The sequence below is a fragment of the Polychytrium aggregatum genome (genome assembly GCF_025602895.1).
Source record: "Polychytrium aggregatum strain JEL109 chromosome Unknown BJ171scaffold_38, whole genome shotgun sequence".
In the NCBI taxonomy this organism is placed as follows: Eukaryota; Fungi; Chytridiomycota; class Chytridiomycetes; order Polychytriales; genus Polychytrium; species Polychytrium aggregatum.
The window spans coordinates 67,342-82,556 of record NW_026516240.1 but is presented as its reverse complement, the minus strand read 5'-3'; the positions used below and the strand labels follow the sequence as shown (position 1 = coordinate 82,556).

At 58.5% G+C, this 15,215-nt stretch overlaps 5 protein-coding genes across 5 annotated transcripts; 2 read left to right on the top strand and 3 right to left on the bottom strand.

The window, feature by feature from the left end:
- Window positions 1-430: 430 nt before the first annotated feature.
- On the bottom strand, window positions 431-2,553 carry BJ171DRAFT_601594 (uncharacterized protein; the record flags this gene model as incomplete). The annotated part of the gene is made up of 6 exons (XM_053115098.1): window positions 2,400-2,553; window positions 2,111-2,270; window positions 1,909-1,941; window positions 1,716-1,781; window positions 1,476-1,580; window positions 431-1,335 (listed from the first exon to the last, which is right to left on the bottom strand). Exons 1-6 carry the CDS (start codon window positions 2,517-2,519, stop codon window positions 431-433), a joined length of 1,389 nt encoding a protein of 462 aa, XP_052963658.1. The 5' UTR covers window positions 2,520-2,553.
- An 821-nt stretch (window positions 2,554-3,374) lies between these two features.
- Window positions 3,375-3,884, bottom strand: BJ171DRAFT_427426 (uncharacterized protein; the record flags this gene model as incomplete). The annotated part of the gene is made up of 1 exon (XM_053107806.1): window positions 3,375-3,884. One exon carries the CDS (start codon window positions 3,882-3,884, stop codon window positions 3,375-3,377), a length of 510 nt encoding a protein of 169 aa, XP_052963657.1.
- A 274-nt stretch (window positions 3,885-4,158) lies between these two features.
- Window positions 4,159-8,596, top strand: BJ171DRAFT_200860 (AP-2 complex subunit beta-like protein). Its single transcript, XM_053106267.1, has 11 exons — window positions 4,159-4,235; window positions 4,376-4,447; window positions 4,712-4,965; window positions 5,151-5,396; window positions 5,594-5,712; window positions 6,031-6,245; window positions 6,377-6,590; window positions 6,812-6,977; window positions 7,164-7,532; window positions 7,692-7,844; window positions 8,109-8,596. The coding sequence occupies exons 2-11, from the start codon at window positions 4,420-4,422 to the stop codon at window positions 8,184-8,186; spliced, it is 1,842 nt and encodes a 613-aa protein (XP_052963656.1). The 5' UTR covers window positions 4,159-4,235; window positions 4,376-4,419; the 3' UTR covers window positions 8,187-8,596.
- A 2,005-nt stretch (window positions 8,597-10,601) lies between these two features.
- On the top strand, window positions 10,602-12,068 carry BJ171DRAFT_601592 (WD40-repeat-containing domain protein; the record flags this gene model as incomplete). Its single annotated transcript, XM_053115097.1, has 1 exon — window positions 10,602-12,068. Exon 1 carries the CDS (start codon window positions 10,833-10,835, stop codon window positions 12,066-12,068), a length of 1,236 nt encoding a protein of 411 aa, XP_052963655.1. The 5' UTR covers window positions 10,602-10,832.
- A 42-nt stretch (window positions 12,069-12,110) lies between these two features.
- On the bottom strand, window positions 12,111-15,113 carry BJ171DRAFT_517450 (Fungalysin metallopeptidase-domain-containing protein). Its single transcript, XM_053112138.1, has 5 exons — window positions 14,601-15,113; window positions 13,503-14,443; window positions 12,904-13,336; window positions 12,683-12,755; window positions 12,111-12,547 (listed from the first exon to the last, which is right to left on the bottom strand). The coding sequence occupies exons 1-5, from the start codon at window positions 14,927-14,929 to the stop codon at window positions 12,284-12,286; spliced, it is 2,040 nt and encodes a 679-aa protein (XP_052963654.1). The 5' UTR covers window positions 14,930-15,113; the 3' UTR covers window positions 12,111-12,283.
- Between the last annotated feature and the right edge of the window lie 102 nt (window positions 15,114-15,215).

Sequence of the window (15,215 nt, the reverse complement as noted above, 5' to 3'; positions counted from 1 at the left end):
CTTGAGGAAGAAAGAGAGACCAAGGGATGGGAGCGGAGAAGGGGCCTGAAGAACGATTATGAGTACGAGGACGACCTCGAGGTGAGGGGGGAAGACCGATGAGACGGGGGACAAAAAACCTCGATAAGGCCGGCAACGAATAGTTCGGAAACGTGGACAAAGAGGAGGAGACACATGACGTTAAAGATCACTACGATCAATTTGGGAGAGGGGGAGGAGAGTCTGGTTGAATTGGTTCATTCTCATTCATACTTTCGGAAGACAAAGCGCATCGATTCTACGATACGTTCTGAATGGCAACGCCCTGGGCTTCCAATGGCGAGCAGGGTTGGAAAAGAACAAAGGGAAACGGAGGAGGAGGAGGAGGAGGAGGGGAAAGCTATAAATGAGCGAGGGGGGGGGATCAAAGGTTCATTGGACTGAATGACGTTTAGCAGTACTTGAACAGGGCCGACATCTGAGAGGTAAAGTCGTGGCTGGTGCTGCCACCGCAGACGTTGTAGTGGCGGATGCCAAGGGTGACCTCGCCGTCATCGGGAGCACCGGTGTCAGCGTAGCAGCGGTTGAACAGAACGGTGTAGGAGTATTCGGGAGTCAGGCAGATCGGCTGGAAAACATTGTGCTTGAATGAGTCACAGAAGGCAGCGATCTGGCTGGGGTCCTTGGGGACGCAAGGAACGTTTGTGGGGATATTGGTGGGCTGAGGACCGGCAGTAGTAGTGGTGGTAGTGGTGGTGGTAGACTTGACCGTGGTGGGCTTGGCGGTGGTAGTGGTGGTGGTGGTGGTAGTGGTGGACTTGGTGGTGGTATGGGGCTTGGTGGTGGTGGTGGTGGTAGTGGTAGTGGTGGTAGTCGACTTGGCGGGCTTGGTGGTCTTGGTAGTCTTGGTCTTCTTGGTCTTCTTGGCAGGCTTGGTCGACTTGGTGGTCTTGCTCTTCTTGGTCGACTTGGCCGGCTTGGTGGTCTTGGTCTTGCGGGTCGAGGTGGCCTTGGTGGTAGTAGTGGTAGTGGTGGTGGACTTGGTTGTCGACTTGGTGGTGGGCTTGGTAGTAGTGGTGGTAGTGGTAGTGGTGGTCGATTTGGTAGTGGGCTTAGTGGTGGTGGTGGTGGACTTGGTGGTGACAGGGGCCACGGTGGTGGAGGGGTTGCCGGTGGGGCGTGTGCCAGGGGCAATGGTGATGGTGGGGCGGGCGGCGAGGTAGCTGGAGCCATCATCGGCACCAGGAATCATTTCCGGGATGGTGGGATAGCCAGGCAGGTTGGCGATGAAGAGCTGGGGGCCAACAAGCGAGCCAGTGTTGGAGCCGCCGACGATGGAGACATCAGCGCAGTTGGCTGAAAAGAGAGGATGGCGCGACAAGAGTTAGATTCGAAGACGACGATACAACAAGAGCAAACGGAGCCAGTAGCGAGTGCCACAGACAAGACCGCGGCAAAAGTGATTGAATGACAGGGCTCGGTCGTGAACCACTCACTGTAGTACTCGCGGTTGCCCATGGCGTTGATCCAGTTCCAGGAGAAGATGGCGTGGTCGGCATTGGGGATGTTGCTGGGGATAGGGACTTGGAAGTGGTAGATTCCTAGATTGCAGGACGAGGCGAGGAGGGAGTTCAAGGGTCAGGGAATGCAATTGGGATGGGCAGACAGGGACGACGACGACGACTGGTGGGTGTCAAGTCGACATGGCTTTGGGTGGACCGCGATCTGGTTCGTACCATCAGTGGTGTTGGCCTGCAGGGCGGTGCGGATGACGGTGTAGATGGCGACCCAGGTCGTTTGGTCTGCAGGGACAAGATAGAGGGAGCAGCGGAGAGGTGCATCAGTTGGAAGGACATGGACATGGCTCCGCGGCGATATCAAGCTGCAGGTGCACTACGGCAACGGGACGCAGCGTGTGCTCATACATACCGTACGAGATGGCAAACTGGACGTGGCCACCGTCTGTGGGGTTGACGATGGTGAAAGAGATGGGTCAGAGAGCTGATGCGCCAGACACAGTACAAGATGAGAGGCAGTGCCAACAGCGCAGACGCTCTCGTGGAGGTGGTGCTACCATGGACTGCCTTCTGGCGGAAGCGGAGGCAGGGGCAGAGACAGGGGAGAAACGCACCGTGGTTGGCAGTGCCGCGGATGACGGCATCGAGGGTGGAGCCGGCCTGGAGGGTGAAGGTGTTGGGGGTCTGGGGCTTGCTCTGGCAAGGGAAGGCTCGGCCGTTGCCGTTGGTGGCATCGAGCGGGCTCAGAATGTTGTAGTCGTAGGGTTGGATTCCCTGGGAGCAGCAACGGACGAGGTCAGCGCGGGTGGGGGTTACACTGTGGAGAGCCCAAACGGCCCAAACGGATCACCGCCAGATCGAGGGGTGCTGCAAACCAAGAGACCACGGGGCTGTGATACTTACCACGCCATTCATGGCCTCGGAGGGAGGCAGACCACGGGGAGCAGGGTTGCTCATGCACATGTGTGCACTGGCAGAGGCGCAGAGGGCGGCAACAACGGCCGAGACGGCAGCGACTTTCATGGCGACGGCAGCGGGAATCGGGGAGGGAGCAACGGCAACGACGACAACGAGGAAATCGAGGGCCGGGCAGGACAGTATATGTAGCTGCGGGAGGCTGGCTGGCCTGGGGATTCAGGGACACTCGCCGGGCGCACCAGCAAGAGCACACACACGAGCCTTTCTTTTTTTCACGCGGGCCTATGGGCGCACAGACTGGCAGACGACAAGAACGAGCCAGAATAGCACAAGAGGCCCAGGACAGGCGAGCGGCGACAAGGCCCGGCGCAGGCCCAGAAGGAGGGTGGACGCAGCAACGGCCCCTCACAGGACGAAAACGCAAGGCGCGGCATCAAGTGACGTCGGCTGCCTCGGCAGCACGGCCTTGTGGCTGCAGGGCGGATGGAAGGGGCCAAGGGCCAAAGGGACATGGGGGGGGGGCTTAAAGACAGCGACGACGGAGGTGGTCGGGCCATGAACACACCAACAACGAGAGAACGGGCGTGGGCCGTGGAACGCGGGGGAGAATGGAGAGGCCGGAGGGGGAATCGAAGGGAGGGGGAGTGGGAAGATGGGAAAGGATGATGGGCAGCGCGAGAGGGTTGGCTCGGTCGAGATAGACAGGTCGATACAAGTCGATACAAGTTGATACAAGTTGATCAGGTTAATACAATTGATTCCGGTTGCTCCAATTGATTCCGGTTGCTCCAATTGATTCCGGTTGCTCCAATTGATACAGGTTGGCCAACGCTGCTCAGTCCACTTGGACATTGGGCTCCCACGCTCCGGGATTCTGGAGCTGCATCTCTGCCTGGGCATTCCCGCGGCAACTCGCCTCGCTGGCAGCCCAACTTGTTCTGCTCATCAATTCCGTTGCTTCTACCAATGTCCCAATGCACCCGCTCCAACCCCAGTCCAACTCCAACATCCCAAATCCAACTTCAACATCCCAGGTCCATTTGTATCAGTACATGCACAGCAGCACACACAGACTGTGCGGCTGAGCAGCGCCCTTGTTGCCAGTGCGCCGTTTTTGCGATTGCCAGGAACCCGTGCGCAGCACGCCACAGCTAAACCGAAAAGCACGTGGGCGGGCCCACCAAGACGGCATTGCGCCTTCGTGTCAAGGTTCACGGCGTCGCAGCGAGATGGTTTTGTCGATCGCCGTATGCCAGAGGGAGCGAGCCAGGCAGCGGCCCGATCGGCGAGACAATGCTTCTGCGGGGTCGATGGCCGTTGGGAATGTGTTCTCTCATCCAACATCCAACATCCAACATCCAACATCCAAAATCCAACATCCAACATCCAACATCCAACATCCAACATCCAACATCCAACATCCAACATCCAACATCCAACATCCAACATCCAACATCCAACATTCAACATGACACTTCGATTATGCGAGACACCCACTGTAAACCGCGCCAGCCCCGCAAACACAGCAATATGCATCGTTCGTTCGCCCCAGAAACAGCTTCGGCCCATCTCCGCACTCGCTGCCCAGCCAAATCCCACACTGGCGCAGCGCCACCGTGCCACCCATCCGCGCCACAGCACTGACACGATCCCGCCCGGTTCGCATCACGTGCACACACACCACACACACACGCACCTCCCCAAAGGACCGCCTTTGGCAAGGGTTGTTCTCTCTCTGCTCCCGAGCGCACTCGCCTCCCCCCACATACAGCAGGCCAGGAGAGCAATCGAGGCCGACAGCGCAACGGTACCAACCGATACGTGAGTGTCTGCCGCCCGTCCCTCACGCTTGGTGCAAGCCAAGGCGCCGTTGCTGTCGCCATCGTCTATTGAATGGATATGCCATGCCTCTCGGACTCTATTTCGCGACTCATCCTCCACTCTTGCTCCATCCCCGCCAGTTATCCAGCAAACCACTCGCCAGGGCGTTTGAGAATCGCGGGCCATGTCAGACGCAAAGTATTTCCAGAGAGGTCGGTCTTTGCCTCTTGCCACGCTGCTCCGTCGGCAGCTGTTGCGTCGTGTGCGCCTCGCTTTTGCCGCTGTTTGGCCGTGCGTGTTGCTTTGAGGAGGGGGGGATGATGGAATCAGCTCGCCCTCGACTATCCCAGGGATATTCCCAGTCCCACAGGAATATAGCGCCCCGCCGATCATTGGCATCGGCGCAAGGCTGCTTCGCCATGCTGCTGGCACCCCTTGCGCCCTCGGCTGAATCCGTTACTGTTCCTCGGTTATAGGGAAGATCCAGGAGCTCCGGGCGGAGCTCGTTTCCGACAAAAAAGACTCCAAGTTCCAGAAAAAGAAGATCGCCATGAAGAAGATCGTTGCCAACATGACCATGGGCAACGATATGTCGGCTCTCTATCCCGACGTGGTGGCTTCGATGAACTGCCCGCTCCTCGAGGTCAAGAAGATGGTTTATCTCTATCTGATGAACTACAGTCGCTCCAGACCCGAGATGGTCGACATGGCCATCAGCGGCTTCATCAAGGTAATCTCCCAAAGCCAACGCGAGCGTTTCGAACAACAGCACGTCTGAGCACCCCTGGCGTGTGTTCGCGGGGCTCTTTCTGTGGTGCTCGGCCGAGCTGGTGCTCCTATTCGCTGTGTACGTGCACGCCCTCCCCCCCCCTTCGGCACTAACACTGCCGCTGCCTTATGCTCGTGGATTGTTAGGATGTCTCCGACAGCAATCCTCTGATCCGAGGCATGGCCATCCGAACCATGGGATACATCCAAGTCGACAAGATGGTCGACTGTCTCTGCGGTCCCCTGCGTCACTCCATCAACGATCGCGATCCGTACGTCGCAAAGACCTCGGCTATGGCTGTGGCCAAGCTGTTCTTGTATGACCGCAATCTCACCGAGAACGAGGGCTTCCTGGAGCAGCTTCGGGCCCTGCTGAACCACGACAACTCTACGGTACGAGATCAACTGCCGTGTGCGGCCGATGTTGCAGGCAGCGTCCTCGTTCTGTGATGTTACTTCCTGAATCGAGCGACTGTGAGATCCACGCATCCTGGAGACTTTCAGTGGGGGGGGGGAAGGCACATTCTTTCAAATTCAAGCCGAACTGACCTCGAGCCTGCTCATTCTTTGATAATCCCGTATGCACACAGGTCGTCGCCAACGCCGTTGCGGCTCTGAGCGAGATCTCTCAGAGGTCCTCCAGCTTCGAGCTCAACTTTGACGTCCCCTTGGCCAACAAGCTCCTGACGGCAATCAACGAGTGCTCAGAGTAATGTCGCTAGCCATCGACCAAGCGAGACAGCGTGGCAGGTGGATCGGGCATCGGCAGTCACGCATTGTATATGGATGTGGAGTGCATACGGCATTCGGGGGAGGGCACGATTCGGCGCAAATGCTTCGGGTCGACAAGTGGGTACTGGAGGTCCTGGAGGTACTGGAGGTCCTGGAGGCTCGCCGATTCGTTTGTCCCGGACGGATTCCTCGAATCGTCGCTGGGCATACCTGCACCACCAAATGGGCATGCTCGCAGCTCGAGTAGAGTCCCTGGCAGCTGATGTTGATTACTCTCTATCCTGCTTTCTTCCAGGTGGGGCCAGGCGTATATTCTTGAGGGCATCATGTACGTCGTGCCCCAGGAGCCCGGTGACGCCGAGTTATTGGCCGAGCGTGTTGTGCCTCGTCTTCAGCACTCCAATTCAGCTGTTGTCCTCACCGCCGTTCGTGTGATTATCTATCTGATGAACTACATCGCCAAGGACGACGTCGTCGACCAGCTCTACAAGAAGCTCGGCCCGCCTCTTGGTATGAGCCTGGATGTGGAGAGTTGGCTTTGTCCTCCGTTCGGGCCAACGCCCATCGCACTCCTTGGGGGACTCTTGTGCTGATTATTGTTCCTTGGCTCGTTCTCGAATGAACCATGCTCTGCTCGACAGTCACCTTGCTCCACAACGGGCCCGAGGTCCAATACGTCGCGCTCCGCAACATGGTGCTGATCATGCAAAGGCGCCCGGACTTTCTCAAGAACGAGATGAAGGTCTTTTTCTGCAAGTACAACGACCCGATCTACGTCAAGTTGGTCAAGCTCGACATCATGTTCCGACTCTCCAACGACAGCAACATCGATCAAGTCCTGCCTGAGCTGAAAGAGTGCGTACCGCGTCGACACAGTGCTTGTTGTGGACTGGGGCCTCTGCAACCCCTACCCCGCATCTTTCCGCCGCACACTGAGTGAAAAGCACGCCAAAGGAGCCAAGGGCAGCCGAGTATACCCTCCTGACTGCGTATCTAACAGCCTCCGTCAATGTATGTTCTGTTGCCGCGTCTTTGCCTCTGCCTTCCGGCATGATTCATCGATATTACGCCCACAGATACTCCACTGAGGTTGACGTCGACTTTGTGCGAAAGTCTGTCCGCTGCATCGGCCGGTGTGCCATCAAGATCGAGATTTCAGCGAACAAGTGCATCGCCGCCTTGGTGGATTTGATCCAGACCAAGGTCAACTATGTCGTGCAGGAAGCCGTGATCGTAATCAAGGTAGGGCACAGCGGGGAGAGTTGATCGCTGGATGAGCAGCAACGACTGCGTGGCGATGCACCGGCCCTGGTGCCTTTGTGGATCCGCCTGTCTGGATATACAAGCAGCCAGCGCCAGTCCAACGCGACTGTCTGCTGTCCTGGGACACCCGTGTCTGAATATCTACGCTGTATCTGTGACCGCCAGGATATTTTCCGCAAGTACCCCAACCGCTACGAGTCCATCATCAGCACCTTGTGCGACAACCTGGACAGCCTCGACGAGCCCGAGGCAAAGGCATCGATGATCTGGATCATTGGCCAGTACTCGGATCGCATCGAGAACTCGGACGAGCTGCTCACGCACTTCCTCGGCAGCTTCAAGGACGAGCCGGCCGAAGTGCAGTTGGCGCTACTCACGGCCACGGTCAAGTTGTTTATCATGAGACCGACGGCCGGTCAGGAGCTGATCCAGAAGGTTCTCAAGTGGGCCACCGAGGATGTGGACAACCCGGATCTGCGCGACCGCGGATTCATCTATTGGCGACTGCTCTCGACTGACCCTGTTGCTGCCAAGGTGCGTATGGCATGGTCATCCGTCTGCCGCGGGCACCGTGTAGCCGATTCGACCCAATTCTCGCTGCATGTGATACACGCATGGTCCTAACACCCCCGCTCTCCGGACACAAATGGCTCGCACACGGCCCCATGTGCAAATCTGCTGCGTGCAATACAGGCGATCGTCTTGTCCGAGAAGCCAGGCATCTCCACCGAAACCGAAAACATGGAGGCCGCCATCGTCGACGAGCTCCATCTACACATCTCCACGCTGGCCTCGATCTACCACAAGCCGCCCCAGCTCTTCACGGCCGGGTTCCGGGTCCTCAAGGTGATCCCGTCCAAAGCCCTGGTCGTGCGCGGTGCCCACGATCCTTTCGAGAAGGAGATTGCCGAGTATGTTATGTTGCAGGTCCCCGCGACTCGATGCTGGACACGGCTCTGTGCTTGCTGAGCGGCTCAGTCGCTTGCGATGTGTGCCGAAGCACCTTCAGGGCTGACCTGTGTATGAGAGGGCATTTTGTGCACCTGCAGCTTCGATCATTCTGTTGTCTCACACCCCCATCCAACGTGACATTGCTTCCCATTTCATTAGCGCCCAGGCCGCCCAGAACATCTACGGCAACGGCTTCATGAACAACCCGTACGTCAACGACATTGGCCTCTCTGCTGAGCCTCAGATCGGCATGCCCGGAAACAACTTGCTCGAGATCGACACCGAAGATGCCGCGGCGTCGGACGCACACGCCTTCGGCATGGTGGCAGATGGTGGCTATGGACAGTACGTCAATCCCTATGGCAGCCATGCTGGCGGGACCCCCCTGGGCGGCGATTTTGGTGGACTCCTCAGTGGCGGCGCCGCCGATCTGGCCTCGCTCCAGCCCAATCCGTTCCAGGGAGGACCTGGTGGCCTCTACAACGTTGGCACCGGCGTATCGACGCCTTACGACAGCCTCGCCTCTGGCCTGGGCGCCGGTCCCGCAGGAGGGGCGTTGGCACTGGGCACGCATCTTACCGGCCAACTCGGCGCCGGGGCAGCCGGAGCGAGCGTTCCAAACGTTACCTCGTCGATCCCCGCTGCGCACAACCCCTTCGTTGGGCTCGATATCCCCACAAACGAGGCCCCCAGGTTCGTCAACAGCAACCCGTTCGGCAGCAGCCCCGGCACCTTGGGCGGAGCAGCATACAGCCCCATGTCCTACGGCGCGGCCGTCCACACCACCGGCAGCACCCAACCGGACGTCACGGCCTTGGGCAACTCGCTCTCCGATGTTGTGCTGGATCCTTTTGCCAAGAAGAGCGTCGACAGCGTCAATTTGGACTCGGCCCCCAAGAAGCCCGCAGAGCTCTCGACACCCTTCGGCTCGCCAGCCAAGCCGTTCGATTCCGCAGCATCCTCACCCGCCATCTCGCCTCCCAAAGCCGTGCCGACGCCCACGGCGCAGCTTGCCGGCGATCTCTACTCGCTGAACACCCAGCACGGGCTCGTGCTGTCAAAGACTCTCTTGATGAATGCACAGACCGGCAAAGGCCTCGAGCTTCAGGGAACGTGTAAGCACAGCCATGGCAAATGCACTTGGCCGGTGGCGACATGTTATCTGGCCCCAGACTCAATGCCTCCCATATGGCTATACTGACACTTGCTCGTTGCCTTCTAGTCGTGCGCAGATCCGGCATTCCGTTCTTGGACATGACGCTCTCCAACAAGGCCATGCAGCCCCTGAGTGACTTTGGCATTCTCTTCAACAAGAACAGGTTCGTATTGTGAATGGAATGGGAGGGAGCGTGGGTGTGCAAGTTCCAGACAGCACTGTCTGCGCGAGCGCACCTATGCGCCTGGTCGTGAGTGCTGGGTGAGGACGCTTGGAGCGATTCGACCATCCATAATGGCCCCGCTATACACTTGAACAAGCCCCCCCCCAACCCCAAACCTTGGGCTGCTCGAGCAATCGAAACTGACCCCGCAGTTGTTTTGCCTTTGGACTGCAGCTTCGGTCTGGCACCGGCCCGCGCTCTTGATGCCCGTACGCCTCTGCTGCCCAACCAGTCCGTGGAGATGTCTCTGGAACTGAACACCGAGGGAGCGACGGCTCCAAGCACCCCCGCCAACAGTAAGTTCAGCACCGCCGTCTTGTGTGGCAGCTGCCGATGCGGACAGTTGATGCCCTGGGCCCATCCAGCCATTCTTCGTGCAGCCGGCTGAGCTATGCCGACTGAGCTATGCCGACTGAGCTATTCAGAGGAATGATGCCTCTAATCAGCCGACGATTCGGCAAGATCCCCTTTGCCATCAAGCGCTAACGACTGTACTGCCCATTCCACAGACCTGCAGGTCGCCTTCAAGACCAACACCGGCATCTCGTACTTCCAGGCCCAGTTCCCGCTCTATATCCTCTTCACCGAGAACGGAGGCCTGGACCAGAATCTCTGGCTGGGGATGTGGAAACAGAACCTTCCCGAGTCCCTCGAGCAAAAGTACGAGATCGCCAACGTCTCGCAAGGTGGAATCTCCACCGATACCATCCGCAGCAAGCTGGCGATGAATAATGTTTACACTGTTGCACACCGCAACTTTGACGGCCAGGTGAGCCCTCGTTCTCGCTTATGTGACGATGGCGTATCCACTATCGCATGCGATCGGTGCCCGGAACTACATTTCGCATACTGCACACGGACTTGTGTCTGGCCGTGTCCTCTCACACACTCTCTCACTCTCGTCGCTCTGGCTCTATCCCGTTGCACAGCCAACATACTTCACATCGGTCCAGCTCGCCAATGGCGCCATTATTCTGTCGGACATCCGATTCGATCCGTCGCTGACTTCCTGTGTCGTCACAAGTCGATCTCTGGTCTTCCAGTTCATTCCGCCTTACCACGCTGCCCTCGAAACGATTCTGCAGTCTTGAGCGCGAGAGATTGTCGGGCGACACACTCAAGAGCTCACCCATTTTCCACCAAACTGGCTGTATCCCCCCCCCATCCATTCCCTCACCCCCGTCGTGCTCTGGAAACACAGTTGCCATTGTGCTCTCGCCTCATCTTCAGTCTGGGATCTTGCCGCCTTTCTATATACTTGAGTCGCTCCCTATGTGTCGCTTGAGCAAGAGTCGTGGAGCTCTGAGGCGTTGACTTCATATCACGGCGCACCGAGTCGGGTCTGCATACTTCGGTACTTTGGTACTTCAATTCGGCGGCTTTCTCTCGCGATGGCGGGAAATGGCAGTCCCGCCCAGGCCATCTGTCTATCCGTCCGTTTGGCCCAAGCCCCGGCCGGTCCCCACTTTCCTCATCCCCCCATCGCCCATGCTCTGTTTGCACCATGACCATCGTCGCCAGACAGATCAGCAACCGACCGCTCTATGCCCTCGATGCTCATCCAGCATCCGGCACGATTGTTGTCGGCGGGGCGGACCATTCTCTCCGCACCCTGGACATGCACACCCTCGAGCTGCGACATGAGCTTTACAGCAAGAAGTTTGGCCACCGCGAGTGGGTCACGACATGCTGCTTCCTCGGCGACGGCCAGATCGTCTCGGGGGGCATGGACTCGGTCGTTTGTCTCTGGAGCGCCCAGGGTACTCGCACATCAAGGTCGGCCAAGTCGATCGTCCCATGCGAGCACCTCGTTGACCACCAGGGGTCGATCAGCAAGGTCCTCGCTCTCCAGGACGGCCGATCCTTTGCGTCGGCCTCATACGACTCTTCGGTCAAGATCTGGGGCGTCTCAAGAGCATCGTCGGCCCCGACATTGTTAGCGACGCTGATCACGCCCTCGTCTTCTGCAACACCAGCAGCGTCGTCGATGTCGTCCGCATCGGCTGCAACGACACTCCAGACGAGCCCAGTCGGATCGAGGATGCCATCGCGACCAAAGCTGACCCCGGTCCTTGGGCTTGCGCTGGCTCCGCAAGCCGATCGCCTCCTCGCAGGGAACGGCGATGGCGTTGTCACGGTGTGGGATCTGACTTCGATGCAAGCCGTCGCCCGCATCGCTGCACATCGAGGCGCCGTGAGAGACCTCGTCGCCCTTGGCGACGGCAACGTTATCGTGACCGGCGGCAATCTCGATGGATGCGTGCGCATGTTCGACTTGCGGATTCCGCCCGACAAGGGCCGGGGAGTGCACAAGGCCGTCGATGTGCATGGGAAAGGAGGTGGCATTGTCGGACTAGCTGCCTCGGAGACAGCAATCTTCACGGCCGGAGGCGGGGATGGCTCCGTCAGCATATTGGATCGATCTCTGACGACAATTGCGGCGGCCCGACCCTTTGATCGCCAGTCAGCGTCGCCTGCTCGATGCCCGCCGTCCCCAGACCAGATCGTCTATGCCCTCAAGGCGACACCAACGGGCGGTGCTGTCGCAAGTGCGGGTGGTGGAAGCGTTGCGCTCGTCTCGCCCGATGGCTCTTCGACACTGCTGCCCCGACACGAGAGCATCAGGAATGCGATCCGAGACTTTTGGATCGGCAGCGACAGGCTGGTTGGGTGCGGCGACGATGGAACAGTCGTTGCCGTGGGAATTCGGGCATGGAGCCAGCCGGGCACGACGCCATAGATGCACAGCAATACACTCGCCCATCCGCTCGCAGCAGCAGCATGTTCCCGAGGTGTGAAATATTGTACATTAGTTTGGAGCGTAATAACAAAACTGGATACGTGAACGGCGGCGAAGCACCGGGGGGCCGTCAATGCAAAGTGTTGAGGGCCGAGTGCGAGCCGGGAAAGGAGGCCCCTTTTGGCCAACGGTCCGAACGAACGGGAGGCGGCGACTCAGTTGCCGACGTTGATGAACCGGATCGCCGATTTGGGGGTCGTTGCGCTGCCAGCACATTCTGGCGGCAAATCAAAGGCGTCTTTGAAGCTGCCGTCGTCCTTGGCTGAAAAGCCCAGTCCCCGCTTCGCGAATCCCGCATAGATCTCACAGTGGTTATTGCCCTTGCTCAGGTTCAGCTCGGCGGTCAAGACTGCGTCTCGGGCTTGAACAAAAGTGGGGTTGCAGGGCTGAAGCTTGAGTGCATTTGTGAGGATCTGCAGCTGTAAATCGGCAAGGCCGTGCCGCAAGAGAGCGAGGACAAGATAGGGCAACATCAGAAAGACGGCTCGCTCGCTGGACATAACTGAACATGACAGAGCGCGATGCCTCAAACCGGCATCTGCCTGCAAACTCACCATCATGGTGTTTCCTTTGCCGCCACTGGCATTCTGCAGATTGGGATCGAATCCCAGCTTGTCGACAAGATTCCTGTGGAAGAGAGAGACCAGTGAAGGGTGGGCGAGTGAGTACGGCGTCAGGTACTTGGCTGTGAATGGTATTAGCATCGCCCGGGTCGAGTCCGACACCCTCGGAGCATTCCGAGCACCATTCAGCGGCAGATTGCCGGTGTCCTTACCAGTAAATTTCATATAGCATCGAGGCCCAGATCTCCCCTATCTTGTGGATTTCTTGAGTGTCGCTGCGGGCCAGGAATGAATACGTCTCTGGGTTCGTTGACAGGCTGGTTGAATACGGGAACGTCCGGACGCCTCCGGCACTGCCAGAGACATATTGCCCGACCACCATGTTGTCGTTGCGCGTGTTGGAGGCCGTCATGCGGAAGGTGATGGCGTAAAAATCGGACCAGCCCTCGCCCATGCCTCCAGACTGGAGTTGGCTCAGGCAGTTTGCCTGTGCCGGGCCGCCAGTCAGTCGGTTGGTCAGGCCGTGGGTCAGTTCGTGCATGACAATGTCGTCCTCGATGGTGCCATCGCGGTTTGGATTGGTGGAGGTGAAGATGAACATCTTCATGCGTCCCGACTGCCCGTCCGGCGGGGTGGCAAAGTTGGCTGTGGATATATAGTTGACGCAAAACATCAAGCAAGCAAGTGAGTCGGTGAGGATGGAGATTGGCAGACGAGACACAGTCGCTAGAGATACCAATGATTGCAGCGCCTCCGCTGACTACGTTGGGTGGGGGTTTCGGCCAGATTTGCAAGTCACTCAGGCACCCACCGTTGTTGAATCCCGAGCCATCCTGAGCGTTCGCAATCACCGGATCGGCTCCAGCGCCGCCCTTGCCAAAGTTGTTCTGCTGGAAGTTGCCGGCGGACTCGGTGAAGCCGTAGTGGTAGAGCAAATCGTGGTAGGTGTTGGCAAGGAAGAACATGTTTGTGATGGCGGCATCCTGATAGTCTGGCGGCTGCTGTGTCTTGTCATTCAGCGCAAAGTCAAAGACAAAGTTGGCAGCTGTGGGTCTGTGGTTGCTGCTTCCAACGGCAGGAAGGTTCTCTCGGTTTTCCTGGGCGAGAACATTGTTTCCGACCGTTGTCGGCTGGGAACCCTTGCCATCGCCTGTGTCGTGCCAGCCGAGGGGGGAGGCGGTCAAATCGAAAGGATTGGACACAAGCGCTCGGTCACCGTGTAGCAGATCGTTCTGGGTGAGAGGCACGATCCGGTATGATGCTGCTTGGACGCTAGCTGCCCGCTTGCTAGCAAATCGGCTTGTCCAGCTGGACAGACCGACGAGCGAGCCGTCGCGGGTGTTAATAAAGCCGTTCCACCAGTCGTCCTCGGTTTCAACCGACAGGTCCCAGACTTGCTGGACCGAATCTTGCGTCTGGAAGTATCGCAACTGTGCCCGGATGGCTTTGCTGGTGAGGGCCGAAGTACCGCTGATGGTGGCCTTTGTGTGGGTGTCATCCACTTGAAGCCTCAGCGACTTGCTGTCGATGGCAACGTTGAGATGGCGAGCGAAAGCGACGACGGCGTCGATGGGGCTGAGTTGGATGGCTTCCTTGACAATGGTTTGCTTGCGGACGATGAACGAAGAACCAAAGGCCACAACGGAGCCAAAGCGATCGATGCTGAGGTTGCTAACGGCGTTGATAACGACGGTCTTCTCGACGACCTGGTTGACGTAGAAGTGGTATATGCCCGTCAACGAGTCCTGGTGGCTGGATCGGCAACGAAGAAACATTCAAGGAGCAGGAAGGCAAGCAGATGCAGGGACGGCGTGAGTATAATGATGGCAGAGAGCACCGTGCGCATCAAAGTACTTTGAGCGAGACACAGGCATATCTCGTGCTGGTTCTGGACGACTGCGGCTCTTACACTGAGGAGATGAATATCTCGCTGGACTGCACCGAGAGGGTGCGGGTGAGGTAGTCCAGAGCAACGATCTTGACCTGGTCCATACCAAGGTCGTTGTTCTTGGACCACACCAAAGGGAGACGGTCGAGATTGGAGTTGCGGTTGAGGACCGACGAGTTGGTGGTGTAGCTGGCCGAGGACGGCCAGTAGTACTGCGGACCACCGGCTTCGCCATTTCTGCGATCCAGTCGAACGGCAGATGGACTGTGGGCAGACCGGGAGAGCGGGAGCGCGAGGGTGCTTGAGCAGAGACACCACAGCAGAGCAGCGCTGAAGGCGACAATCACCATGGCCGAGGGGGAGAGACAACGGATGGTCCTGGGATATGGAGTTGGGCTCGCGAGCGCAAGCGACAGGATCCCGAGGGTGCAAGGCGATGATGCAATATGAAGCCCGGGTGCGCGGAGCGAAGAACCCTGGATGCAGGACGGCTCTGGGGCCCAAAGATATTGGGCCTGGGTCTGTGGGAACGCCTGGCAGCGGGCACAGGCGCCTGCACTCAGGGGCGCCTGGCGCACGCGCCGCACCGCGCCCAAGCGCCCAAGCGCCCAGCCGCCGGGGAATGTACTCCGGGGT